The sequence below is a fragment of the Spermophilus citellus genome, assembly GCF_964194105.1.
Source record: "Spermophilus citellus genome assembly, chromosome: 5".
Lineage (NCBI taxonomy): Eukaryota > Metazoa > Chordata > Mammalia > Rodentia > Sciuridae > Spermophilus > Spermophilus citellus.
The window spans coordinates 174236032-174249996 of record NC_138186.1 but is presented as its reverse complement, the minus strand read 5'-3'; the positions used below and the strand labels follow the sequence as shown (position 1 = coordinate 174249996).

Genomic DNA, 13965 nt, shown 5'->3' with positions numbered 1-13965 from the left:
TGTGTAGCTAGACCTGTGTTCAGAGGAAAAGTCATAGCCTCAAAAGAAGGCCTTAGGAAAGGGGACGCTGCAAGCCAGTGCCTGGAGCTTGTCCAGGTGTGTAGGGAAGAGCCGGCACCAGCAGCACCTGAGGCAGGTGCAGGCCGCCACAGTGCACAGGCCCGTCCATCTGTGGGCTGCTGCACACGGCTGTCTTCCTAGGCGGTGGCAGCAGCCATGAGGATCTCGTCCCAGCAGCTGCTGCTGTGGACCAGGCCCTGCACGGCTCTTGAGGCTGCCCCGGCCACTCATCTATGAGGGTCGGAGCAACTGAAGCACACGGTGATCCAGGGAAATGACCCACAGTCCGAGGGTGTTGGCTCGAGGGGTGTGTCCCAGAGTGTGAGCCCTGTCCACCCACACGTGTGCAGGTGTGTTTGTGGGAACTTCATTGAGAAGAGCCTGAAATCAGCAGCAAGCTGGACATCCCTCAGCCTCAAAGTAGAGTCATCAGAGGGAGCACTGCACCCCAGCATGGGCCACAGCATGCTGGAGCAGAACTTCTGAGAATGTCACCTGCTGCAAAGCATGAGGACATAGAGGACAAGCACACAAGACAAGCCTGGTGCTGTGACTCTGGGCCCTGGCCCTTCAGGGCCAGCTGGGCAGTTGACCAAGCAGGCAAAGGCAGCCTGCTGGGATCCAGGTGCTGGGCCTGGGACTGGGAGGATCCAGGATCATGGTCTCTGTGAGTTTCCATGAGAGAGATTTCAGCTACCAAACAAAACCAAACCAGCAAGATTCGCTCGTCCCCTCTCGCCACATGTTACGTGGACGCCCGGCCTTGCCTCATTCCCTGAACATACAGAGTTGACTCCAGGCCCCTGTGAGGGTGGCATGCTGGGTCAGGGCCCTGTGGTCCTCCCAGCCTGCTCCATTCTCTCCCCTTTTGGCGCCAGGCCTGGACCAGACCCCTGCTCACCCGCCATGTTCCCCTGCAGCTTCTGGCGCTCACATGTGGACCCAGATCTGAAAGCTCTTGCCAGAGGAATTGGGACACATGTTGAATATTTCTTTACAGAATGTTGTAAACTGGTGGGATGGAAACACGAGTCTTTAAGTTCTGCTGGTTTATTGTTGGGCACAGGCTGGGAGCCCCTGGGGACCCTGGCTGGCCGTGCTCTCCTGCAGGGCTTCTGTGGACTTCCCTCGGCCTCCCTCTGTCCACCAGGATTCTCAGCTTGCTCTTACTGGCCCACCGCGACTGCAGGGCACTGCTTCCGAGTCAGACTCTCTGAAATCAGGGCGGTCTCAAGCACAGGAGCAGGAAGGAGAGGGCCGCCTGGGCCCGGAGGCCTGGCCCGTGTCACCCGGCCAGCTTTCCTGTCCCTGGAAAGTACAGCTGTGCTTTGAGTGGCCAGAAGGAAAATCGAAGAGCACACTGGCGTGGACTCGGAGGCAGCTTCAGGCGTCCCATGAGCTGGGTTTTGGTTGGAAGGAGATGAAACATGAGGCAAACTCATTTCCAGCCTCAGCTCCAGGAGGCCGTTGGTCAGAAGCCTCCAACCCAAGGCTAAGCCCAGGTGCAGCTGGGCTGGGAGCTGCTGGGGGGCACTGTGCTGGACAGCCAGCTCTCTGCCCACTGACACCGGGCCTGGCAGTCCCGGGTTCTGCCGTTTCTCCACAGGGAGAAGCATCAACTAGACCTTTCCTCCTTCCACTGACGCATGACTCTGGTGAAGAGGGGAAGCTTTACCTACACCTCAGTAGACGGGCATGTAGACTCACCCGATCACGAGACCACCTAGGAACGTGCAGCCCCAAACAGGGCAGGACCCTTCCTTCTCTGTGGCTCGCACAGTCCAAGGAAGCAGGTTATCTTCCACTTTGTAGACTCTTCAAAGCCACCCAGGGAGACATGCTGCGCAGAGAGGGCTCCAGCTGACCACATGGAAAAGCACTCAGAGCCAGATTTGTGGGGGCTGTATTTCAGCAAGTGCTGGGTCTGGCTTTCAGCACAGCGGTCTCAGCAGTGATAGGTGACCTCGCGCTCTGCCCAGAGTCCTATCTCTGGGCCCGCTAGGAGTGACCGGGCTCTTCCAAGTTTTCACCTTAAAATGGCACCGATGTGATTTTGTGTTGGCCAAGCAGAATAACAGGGAGCATCTATTTTCCTGCAGGTTCAGCCTTTAATTCAAAGCTTTGTGAGTTTGTTAAGTCAACAAATACTGACTGTGGGTGTAGGTGACGCAGGTGCGTGCCACGGCCCTCCAGGGGCATGGGCTCCGGAGCAGAGACCCTGGCTTCAGGTTGGCACTCTAGTCACCACTGGGCCCTAGGAAGCGCTTCTGGCTCTCTCAGCACCTGCCCCTCCTGCTGTCAGTGGGGATACTAATGGGGACCACTCTGTGGGCCTCTTCCTGCCCTGTCAGGTACAGAACGCAGGGCCCAGGTGGCCCTCGGTCCTGGGCCTTCCCTGCACGTCTTCAACCACCAGCGGCCACCCTCGTTGCTCCAGGCCGGGCTTGGATAAGGAGCCCACGTGGTCACTGGGAGTTGCAAGGCCTTTTCTTTCTCTGTTCTGTGATATTTTGATTTTATCATATTCATTCTGGCTGAACCAAGCCCTAAATCCACGGCAGACCAGTCTCGGCTCCAGACACCCAAGTTGTTGTGTTGGCCTCATCTTCAAATCAAACTTGCCTTTATCGCATGATCCCATATGAACAGCGATAAAAATGTTCACCTCTTTAAACTTACCTGCTTCCAGTTCCCTTCGAACACAAGCACATGGTCTCTGCAGGCGATCCCAGTGCGAATCACACCCTGGAGAGCAGGTCTGATGAAGGGAGAGTCGAGGGGTAGACTTTGAAGCCATGTCTGCCCGGTGGGTGTGGCTCACCTCCACGCACCTCCTCCTGAGTCCCTCAGTGAAGGCAGAAGCTGCCAGGCCAGCAGGTGCCCGAGGCCAGCCTCTGGCCATCGACGGAGGCTGCTGAGGTGAGGTGAGGAAAGCCAGCCTCGGTTCTCCCTTCCTGGCAGGACTGGATTTGCTTCTTGGCAGTCGTGTCTGAAAACCCGAGGCTGCCTTCAGATCTCTGCCTCGAGTGTGGGTGGCCCGCCTCCTGCAGTCCCCTGGGGCACGGCTTGGGACGGCCATTTCTAGTGGTAGGGTCAGTGAGGCGGACCTCGGTCCTGGGCCTTCCTGGATGGCCCCCAGTCTTGCTGTCTCTCCTTCCTGATGAGGCCGCACATCTCCACGCTCTGGGTAGTGCTGTGGAAGGGTGGCCAGTCCACAGGGGCCAGGCCTCGCACCACAGCCTCCTCTGAGCCTCGTGAGCACACCAGCCACCCCTATCCAGGTGGATCCCTCGGCACCCCGCGGCAGCCGGCCACAGCCAGGGGCCTCGCGCTCTGGAAGCAGTCGACTCCGCGTGGGCTCTTCACCTTCAGAAATGGGGACGAGGTGCTGGTTGCTTTGAGCCGTGGAGTTCTGAGCTATGAGTGACAGTGGTCATAACATGGTCTCCAAACGCCTGGGAAACTCGCGGGCTGGACTCCTCAAGTGCTGCTAGCCCCCTCTCTCTTTCCTCTGTACTTTCCTATCTTCCAGGTGCTGAGAAGCAAGTCCACACAGATGGGAGGAGAGCCGGTGGTGACCAGTGAGGCAGGTCGGGCGGAGGACACCCGGGCCCCGTCAGCGAGTGTCCTCAGGGTGCAGGGTCAGTGAGGAGCGGAGAGATGGGTCCTGAGTCTGCCTCCCCTTCTCTCGCCACCTAGGGAAGCTGCTAGCCTTCAGGCCAAAGGGCAGAGCCCACCACATTTTTACTGGGGGTGCCAGGGACAGGACCCAGGGGCGCTCACCACTGAGCTGCCTCGCCAGCCCCTTTTATCTTTTGTTCAGGGACTGGGTCTCGCTAAGTCGCTTGCCTCCAACTTGCAATCCTCCTGCCTCAGCCTCCTGAGTTGTTGGGATCACAGGCGCAGGCAGGGTGCTGTACGTAGCGAGACTCACTTCCTTGCAATGTGTTGTACCCCAAATTGTCTTGTTTATGAATAAGTAGGAAGATGAATGGAAAAAACAAATAGGAAAAGTAAATCGGAAAAAATGTATTACATCTGCCACCTATCACACATGTCTAAATGAAAACAAAGACATAAAGCATTTTTAGAGTTGAAATATTTAAGGTGCAGGTGGAAAGTATGGTTTAGCTCTTCTTCAAAATGTAGAACGTTATGTGCAGAAAATATTTCTTATTATTAATAAACCAGAGTGTCCTGAGGTGCAGCAGCTGGGTGGCAGAGGTAGGTCTGGATGCGGGGCTCTGACGGGGAGTAATGCACACAGGAGGCGCAGACCAAGAGGCCGGGCGTCGGGCCGGCTCTCAGGAGCTGCTCAGCAGGCAGGGGTGCGAGGTGTGCAGGATGGAACCCGTGGGCCCAGTGCCTCAGAGGAGAGATGCGTGTTCCCGGGTGGACAGGGAGACTGTGGTCAGGCCAGTGGAAGAACTCTTAGAACAAAATACACTCCAGCCAAAATTATTCTAAAAAGGATAAACGTCTTCAACATTCTGACAGAAAACCATGTGACTAATGACAGATCAGCGTAAAAAGCCGCTGTCTCCGCTGCAGGGACGATTTCTAGAGGTAAAAGGACCTCCCATGGGAGGTCCTGTTGCCTGAGAAGGCAAAGCCTGCTGCCCAAAAGGAGTTTCCCAGGAAGGGACCCTCATGGCCGGAGTGACGTCCCCAAAGGTGAAGGTGAGTGGCTTGGGAATCGAGCAGCGTCTTCCCAGACAGAGCACAGCCGGCCTTGGCTGGACACTGCTCTCCCTCCCATCAGAGGCTTGTCCAGCCCCACAGCCATCAGTGGTCTCCGTCTTGGCCACGATGGGCAGCTCCCAGTCGTGCCCTCCTGTTTAAACAGCAGTAAAGCGAGACGCACACACGGTGACTGATGAATGTTGAAACGTCCACGGGACGCAGAGCCTGCCGGGCCTGGGAGCCCGCACACACCGGCCGGTGGAGCCAGAGGACGCTCAGAGACCAGCATGCAGGCCTGGGCGCAGGCAAGGGCATGTGGCCGGCTGTGAAGCAGGTGTCTGTGAGCACGTGGCCTTGGCACCTGCTTGCAGACCTGCCCACCCAGCACGTCTCACACGTGTCTCTCGACAAAGTGGGTTTGGTCGCTGCACAGAAGGCGGTGGGTCTCAGTCAGCCCATTGACAGAGTGACACCTCAGTCACCTGCAGTTTCCTAGCAGTCAGTTTCCCCGCCCTCATTTCCCTCGGCTGTTGTGCAGAGCAGAGAAAGCTCCGACCTGGACTCCCTCAGCCTGGCGGTCCCCTCACCAGCAGATGCCAGACTTCATCCTCCTCACGGTCGAGCGAAACTCCTTCACCCACTCCTCCGTGGACGGCCCCCGGGGGGCTCCAGGGCTGGCTGTGTGGGAGGGGCTGCCATGAGCATGGTGCCCATGTGGCAGCAGGATGTGCTGAAGTCCTTTAGGATAAATGCCCGGGAGCGGCCGGGGTCCCGTGGCGGTTCCACGCCTCAGCCTTGAGGAGTCTCCACACTAGTTTGCGGTCCACCTGCAACATGCGAGTACCTTTCGCTCCCGTTCACCCAGCAATTGTTACTATTTTTATTCTTGATGACCGCCCTTCTGAGTGAGTGAGCTGAAACCTCAGTGTTGTTGGGTCTGCATTTCCCTGATGGCTAAGGATGTGGGGTGTTTTTGTCATGTATTTGTGGGCCGTTGGTATCCCTCCTTTTGAGAAGTGCAAGTCTGCATACCCTGCCTTCTAGGCCTGAAGTTCTGATTTCAGTGTAATTCAACCCGTCAGTGATACCGCCACATGGATTTTTAAAAACTTCAAGTTGTGGATGGACACATATCTTTATTTTATTCACATGTTTTTAGGTGGTCCTGAGTTGGGGCCCAGGGCCTCTCGTGTGCGGCACTCCAGCCACCAACCGCAGCCTCCATGTGGAGTTTCATCCGAGTTATCGGGTCTCCATTTCTCGCCATCTGATCGGTTGCTGTTCAGAGCCTCTGTTTATTGAGTGTTCTTTCAGCTTCTGCATTTGTCCTTTTAGTTCATTCCTGAGATCTTCTTTTAGCTCATTAAACACTTTAACAATCAATTTTTATAGGTCTTCCTCTGGAATTTCACCCCTTCCCGTAGCTGTGGGCCCCCTGCTGGGGTTGTGCACTTGGGGGAGCTTTCTTTGCCCACCTCCCCCTGTTTCCAGAGGCCCGGGCCCTGCACCTGTAAGGAGACCCCTGCACCTCCTTAGAGTGCCCTTTGTTATGTCGTAGTGCTTTGGTGGTGAGTCCTGTGCTCTGCTGGTTTTCAGCTGTAACACGCAGGCTTAGCTTAACCCAGTCCAGCGTCACTCAGCGGCCAGTGCCTCTTGGTCTGCTGCTGCAGGACTGGTGGATGTGACCTGCTCTTGGAGAGCTGCTGCAGCGTGTGGGCTCCTGAGTCAGCACAGTGGCTTGGCACAGCTTCTGCCAGGAGTCCATGTTCAGGAGGGGACCTCAGGGGCTGGCCGCTGCTCTGGGCCGTCCACTGCCCTGTCTTTGAGTAGCTGCAGCCCCAGCAGCCCCAGTCTGCCTGCAGCAGAGGCTGTCCCTGCTGAGTGTGGGGAGAGCTCCGCAGCAGAGGGGTCTGCCTGTGAGCTGGAGGGTCCCCGCTGCTCCCCAGCCCCTGCATGACCCAAACTTAGGAGTGCAGAGGCCCCCGAGTCAGCCTCCCAGCTCAGGGTGAGTGGCTGCAGATTCAGGCTCGGAGCACTGGGGGCGGCTCATAAAGGGGGGACATTTGGGTCCCTTCTGGGGGCAGGGGGAGGCCTTTCAGGAGCTCCGTGCCCTCTCTTCACTGCTCCATGGGCCAGTGTTTCTGGGCATGGTGGCCAGCAGGTGTCTTCACGTCAGAGGGGAGGGGACGCCAGGCAGGTCCAGGTGAAGCCGTCCCCCTGCCGTGGCTCCAGACAAACGTGACTCCAAGCTCAACACGGCTACCTCAGAGCCAGGGAGACCTGGCCCCGGTCAGGGCAGCGCAGGACACAGTGTGAAGACAGAGGCCAGGTCTCTCCGTCCTGCTCCAGTCTCCAGGGACGCCTGCAGGTCCACGTGAAGAGTCCGAGTCTTCAGCCAAAGTGGCCTCAGGTCCCCGGAGAGTGGCCCAGGCCACCGTCATCACCACAACCCACAGGTCAGAGGTGTGGCCTGCAGCAAGGCCCGGGTGGGGGAGTGACACTGCATTGTCCACCGTGTGACCTCCAAGGTTGGTGGCTAAACCTCTAAAGTCAGCCGGCCAGGACTACGTCCTGAGTCTCACGCAGCGGTGACGCACTTCACAGAGTGGTCTGGCAGGACGTTTCCCGAATCCTTGGTTACAGTGAGGTGCAGGGCTGTTCAGATTTCCTGGGCCCTATCTGTTTGTTGAAGGGACAGGACCTGTTCATCGTAGGTTGTGGAATTTCCTTATTACTTGGCCACAGGTGTCTCCTATCAAGAAGTAGACAGGCGCATGGAGCCCTGTAATCGTCAACTTAAATTGTCAACTTGATTGGATTAAGAGACTCCGGTGATGAAGCTCCTGGTTTTCAGTGGGGTATGCCTAGGAGTGTTGGCATGAGGGGCAGCCAACTGAAATGGGGGCCTTCCCTAAGCGTGGGCACACTGTCCAAAAGCCTGAGGCTCGGATGGAGTAGAAGTTGGAGACCGAGGAGGCGGCCGCGATGCGAGCTCTCGAGTGGGTTCTCGTTGCTGCTGTGGTCCTCTGAGGACAGACCCTCGCCCTTTACTTTTCCAAAGTGGACTCTGCGGTGTTTCTCCAGGGAGTCTCCAGAACCCTTGGTCTCCGTCTTGGGGCACCACCAGTGACCCCTCTTGTTCTGGGGCCTCAGCCCTCATGCAGCCAGGAAGCGAGAGACATGGGGGCCGGGCCGGTGGCCCCCACTAGGGCGTGCCCTGTGACCTTCCTCCTTCCCCTGGGCTCCACGTCCTCTGGGTTCCACACCTGGCCTCTGGGGACACTCTAGACCCAAACCATAAAGGACTTGCCTCTGAAGGCAGCGTGGTGCGGAGAGGGAGACGGGGGGGGGGGGGCAGACGGGGCTGCTGAGCGGCTCTGAGGGCCAGTGCCGAGGCCGTCCTGCCCGTGGCCACGAGCTACAAGAGCCAGCAGGACCTCGATTCCTGGCCCTCGGCTTCCCCTGTGGCTGCCTCTTAGGATGGGGCTCTCTGTGCCTGCCGTGCATCTGCAGCACAAGCCACCCAGGCCTCGGTGCCAGAGGCAACTGGCCTCGGGGAGCCTAAAGGGGAGTCCTCCAGACCTGGGTGAGGAGAGGCCAGCCGTGAGAGGCTGGAGCTGGAGGCGCACGTCCCAGGGCAGACTGTCAGAACCCGCTGGTGGTGTGCAGGGGAGTCCACGCCTCTCGCCACCTGGTGAAGGCGTCCATCTCCTCCCCTCTCCCAGCGTCTTGTCCAGTCGGATCGTCTGGAATAGAAGCGCTGATGCACCACGTGCTCCCCAGATGCAGCAGGACCAGAACCTGGCGAGTGGACGGTGCACTGTGGTGTCCAAGCAGGACCCAGAACCTGGTGAGTGGACGGTGCACTGTGGTGTCCAAGCAGGACCCAGAACCTGGCGAGTGGACGGTGCACTGTGGTGTCCAAGGAACAGTGTTCACAGGGTGCAGGACTGCAGGGCAGCCTCAGGTAGCTGAATCTTCTTTCATGGGCAGAGCTGACCAGCGAGGGACCCATTGAAGCTAACCAGGGTGAAGTGGGCCAAGGACCAGCCACACAGTGCTCGGCTGGACAGCACGGCTGTCGCCCAGGACAAAGCACCACTAATGAGTTGAGTTGGTTCATCTGAGCCCTCCAGCCTGCGGCCAGCCCACACTGGGGAGCACAGGACCATTGTGAGAGCTCGCGAGCTGCCGCAGAGCAGCCTACCCGCCAGCAGGGATGCGGGCGCCAGTCCCTCCCGGCACAGCGATGGAACCTACTGCGAGAGCTTCAGGAGCATCGGAGCTTGGCGGCCCCCCAGAGGGCCGGTCTGTGCCTCGTCCTGAGGACAGAGTGAGGAAGCCCGAGGAGGGAGGCGGGAGGCTCTGAGCCTGCTCTGAAACCTGCCATAGCCCCGGTCAGTGCTCTAGGCTGGCTATGTGGAGAGGGAGGTGCATCTTCCATCACATAGTGGGTGCTGGTTCACGGCTCCTGAGATGCTGCAGACGGGCTGTTGTCCAGGAGGGAGCGTCTCTCTGCAAGAGCAGACTTTTTATTCTGACTTAGCAAGTAGTCTCCCTGCAGCTTGTCCCCGAGGCCAGATGCTGTCCTCCCTGCTTGGCCTCTCGCCAGCGCCGCACTTGCTTTCTGAAGGCTGCGCTCAGGCTCTGGGTTGCTCCATAAAAGAGGAAATTGCTGTTCTTTCCATCTGCCCACTCGGATCCCTGGCCCTGGGGGAACCCAGCCTCCATGTTCCAGAGTCCAGGCCCAGCCGTGGGGTGCAGGCTGCAGACTGGTCATGGCCCTGCCGGGAGCTGGGATGCGGCACACAGCCGCCCACCCACAGGAGCACCTTCTGCAGGAGTCAGTGTCGCCCACTCAGCACAGGCTGAGCCCAAGAGCTGGGGGAAAAGGTGCCTCAGGAGCAGACGGCACGGTTCGTGGGGAGACTGCTGCAAACATCTCGGATGAGAGTCCCCACGCAGAGCCACTTGGAGGTGACCATTTTCCCATTTATCCTACGGATTCCCTGGAAGGGAGGATACACAGGTTTTAGAAAAGAAAAGATTGGAAAGAAGAATAACCTGGAGCTCCTCTCCAGAGCATGTGCCTCCGCCATCCTCCGAGTGACCATGTCCAACTTGCTCTCCTTCAAAGTCACAAGCAATCTGGGTCGCTTTGCAGAAAACCCGGGGTTTTGAGAAGAGGTGAGCATGGTGTCTTTGGAAACGAGAGCCACTCACCTTGGCCCTGCTCCCGCTCCTGTGGCTTCAGACGCTGTCAGCAGTGGAGCGCAGTCTCTGTAGCCTAGAGGCTGGAGAGCCGAGGGTGACATCGGGGACTGTGTGGCAGCCCCATGTTTCCCAGGAGGAGGCCAAAGCAATGAGAGGACCAGCTGTTCCCAGGTTAGAGAAGGAATCAGGAGCAACTTGGGCTGAAGCTGCAGTCACCCGACATCCTGTCCAAACCCCCTTCCAGGAGCAGCTCACACTCTGGAGTAGCAGAGGACCAGTGATCCAACATGGCACCAGGAAGGTCAGTGTGGATGAGGCCTCTACCACGTGGACTCCTGGATGAGGACAGGACCTCACCTCTACTGTGTGCCAAGGGAGTTTCCACGTGTGCCAAGAGTCATGTGGAGCTGAATTGGGAAGAAGTGGAAACACAAAGGTGGCAGCCGATGGACTGAAATACACCTGCGCTCACACCTCGAGGGCAGGTGAAGAAGGGCCAGCACTATCTTGCAGGCATTCAGTTAAATAAAGCCTCTTGGAAGAGATGCAAAACAGGGTCTAGAGCAGCAGTAAGGGAGCCAGGACCCAATGAACAGCGGCCACAGCCTCAGACCGATGAGGCACAGATGGACCTGGGGCCTGGCGGACGGACCTGGGGCCTGGTGGATGGATCTGGTGGAGGGATCTGGGGCCTGGCGGATGGACCTGGGGCCTGGTGGATGGATCTAGGGCCTGGCAGATGGACCTGGGGCCTGGTGGATGGATCTGGTGGGTGGACCTGAGGCCTGGCGGATGGACCTGGGGCCTGGTGGATGGATCTGGTGGGTGGACCTGAGGCCTGGTGGATGGACCTGGGGCCTGGTGGATGGACCTGGGGCCTGGTGGATGGATCTGGTGGGTGGACCTGGGGCCTGGTGGATGGACCTGGGGCCTGGTGGATGGATCTGGTGGGTGGACCTGGGGCCTGGTGGATGGACCTGGGGCCTGGTAGATGGATCTGGTGGAGGGATCTGGGGCCTGGCAGATGGACCTGGGGCCTGGAAGATGGACCTGGGGCCTGGTGGATGGACCTGGGGCGTGGTGGATGGACCTGGGGCCTGGCAGATGGACCTGGGGCCTGGTGGATAGATCTGGTGGATGGATCTGGGCCCTGGCAGATGGACCTGGGGCCTGGCAGATGGATCTGGGGCCTGGTGGATGGACCTGGGGCCTGGTGGATGGACCTGGGGCCTGGTGGATGGATCTGGTGGATGGACCTGGGGCCTGGTGGATGGATCTGGGGCCTGACAGATGGACCTGGGGCCTGGTGGGTGGATCTGGTGGATGGACCTGGGGCCTGGTGGATGGACCTGGTGGGTGGACCTGGGGCCTGGTGGATGGACCTGGGGCCTGGTGGATGGATCTGGGGGATGGATCTGGGGGATGGACCTGGGGCCTGGCGGAGTTAAGGATGAAGGAATTTGAACAACTGATAATAAAGAAGTTCACGGTGTCTTGGTCCCTTGCTCTTGTCTCCACCTCAGCACTTTTCTGCAGAAACCTGTGTGGTGTGAGGGCACCAAGCTCTGCCCAGGCAGAAATCTTCTGTTAATTAATTGCTCATTTGCATATCCATTGCGACAGGTGCAGGTCCCCCTGGCCACTTGACAGCTGTGCAGTGTGCAGGTGGCCAGTGTGTGTACAGTGTTCCCCAGTTTTCATAGGAGGGGTCACAACAGCCCATGCTCCCCACAAGACGTGTGACCAGACCCCCATGGTCAAGTCCAGGCATAATGAGGACCTCTCATCTCCTCAATCAGCATTTGGTTCCTTGGACTTAGTCACAACTGTGCAACCAGGATGAAATGAGCACCAAGCTTCAGCCATGGGAAACAAAACCCAAAACACAAGTAGAAAAACAACTTGGACCTTCTGTTAACATCCGTAGATAGGTAAGAACATAGCATATCCCTGAAAGAAGAACAGGGCATTATAGAAAAGGAGTGTCCACAGGATGGAAACACCCATACACGTTCCTGAAGCCCTTGTGGAGGGGCCTGTGTTCTAGCTGGGCATGACTGGCATGTGCCATGTATGCAGACATATGCATGTACTTCAGGCTCTGATACCTACTGCATGCCTACTAGGATACAAATGCCTAGTTCAGGATATACACACTAACATGCACATACTCTGTGAAGTTCTTGAAGAGCACTGTTGCTAATACAACTTGAACGGTGACTAGGAAGTAGGAGACTGGCTTGTTTGTTGGAAGCTAATAGTCCTCAAACATCAAATTAAAATTTGTTTCCCAGTAAGATACCCTCCTATTTCTCACAGGCTCTTTTGTGCTGGGTTAAACTTCTATATGATGGTTAGAAATTTAAAATGGTACCATTGCTTTAAAAATTATGCCAAGCATGTGGCCTTAATTATCTTTCTGTTCATGAGCATATAATAAACTAGGTAGAAAATAATATGAAAACAAATTTTAAGTATTAAATGTACTATTTATGGAATTAATTGCAAAAGGAAATTGAGAGATGAGGTTGGGGCTGTGGCCAGTGGTAGAGCGCTTGCCTGGCATGTGTGAGGCACTGGGTTCGATCCTCAGCACCACATAAAAATAAACAAAATAGAGGTCCATGGGCAACTAAAAATTATTAAAAAAAAAAAAAAGAAAAGAAAGAAAATTGAGAGAAAAGGGAAGATTTTGGCAAAGTTTCAATTTGAAATTGCTAAAGTCCATGCACTGACGGCCTGGGAACCATGACACCCTGATGGCCCAGGGTTGTGCACAGATACTTTGATCACTCTTCAGTTGAGTGCACGGGCAGCAGTTTCCTTGGGTTCTACAGACGTTTATAATTAAACACAAACTGTTGGGAAAAAACCATTCTGGTCCTGTTGCCAGACATTTTTCTGCCTGGTTTTTAGAGAATGGAAATTTTAAGGAAAATCTGATCCATGTGTTTGATTAAAAAATTTGAAACATTGGATGACTTGAAAAAATGCCCAGGAGGCTGTTCCCGTCACCCCGTGCCACCCAGCGTTGTCACAGGAGGCTGAACTGCTGTGGCTCGTTCCCTCGGCCTCCAGGCTCTGAAGGCGGCCTCCATCGAGAGTTCTTCCCTGCTTGCAGCACCCTCTCGCAGGACAGGAGCCCGCCTGGCCCCCAGCTGGGGAGCAGGATGATGTGGCCTTGCCCAGAGTGGCACCTTGTGGACCCTTCACTGGCCACTTCTGTTTCATGAAGCACGTCCAGTCGAGACCCCAGGCTGCCCACAGGAGGGACGATGCGGCAGCATGCTGAGAGCAGGGCAGTGGGACGAAGACGAACGTGGCTGGACCGCGAGGCTCACCCCACGCGGCACGGCCAGGGTCGGCCCTGCAGTCTTCCTCGGGCGGACGCAGGTCTTCTGGCCAGTGCCCGCTCCACTGCCCCGAGGCCCCTGCTTCCTGGGGCCTGGTTCCCTTTGGCCTGGTGGAGGCCTCCCTCCGCGGCCTGCGCCTCACGTGGGCCTCTTTTCCGTGATGTCATCACACAGGACAGACCTGATTCTGTTTGTTTGTTTGTTTTGCCGGAAGCCTGCCTCGTGGAGGGAGGTCTGGTCAGTGTTGATGCTTGTAAAGATCTTGGAGAGCGTTCTGCTCCTTTGCACGTGTGGATGAACGTGAAGGCTGGACAAGGTCTCCAGGGAGATTCAGGGGAGAGAACCAGGGCCTGGCCCAGCTTCAGAGACTGCACACTCCTCCACGTCTCGAGGAAGGACAGGGAGGCCTTGGGGACCCTTTTCTACCAGCCACCTGGAGAAGGGCAGGAAGCCATGAGCTGTGAGAGAGGGAAACGGGGGTCCTGGGTGCCAGGGGTGGCCAGCGGGGGGCATCTGCCAGAGGAGGACTGGGGGCCGTGTGCCTCGCAGCCCCATGGGCCTGGCTCGCACCGGGGGAATCTCATCAGAGAGAGGCGGAGGGGCTGGCGTCAGCCGGCTGTGTTCCCTGAAGGGACTCCGCGGCTGAGGACAGAAC

At 57.4% G+C, this 13965-nt stretch overlaps 1 protein-coding gene across 1 annotated transcript in view; it reads left to right on the top strand.

Annotated features, from left to right (window-relative positions):
- WDR27 (WD repeat domain 27) overlaps window positions 1-4252 on the top strand; it is a 189775-nt gene extending 185523 nt beyond the window's left edge. Inside the window, exon 25 of the mRNA XM_081296596.1 lies at window positions 3593-4252. Coding sequence (XP_081152722.1) covers window positions 3593-3709 — 117 coding nt within the window. The 3' untranslated portion in view covers window positions 3710-4252. The remainder of the gene's footprint in view (window positions 1-3592) is intronic.
- Window positions 4253-13965: the final 9713 nt, after the last annotated feature.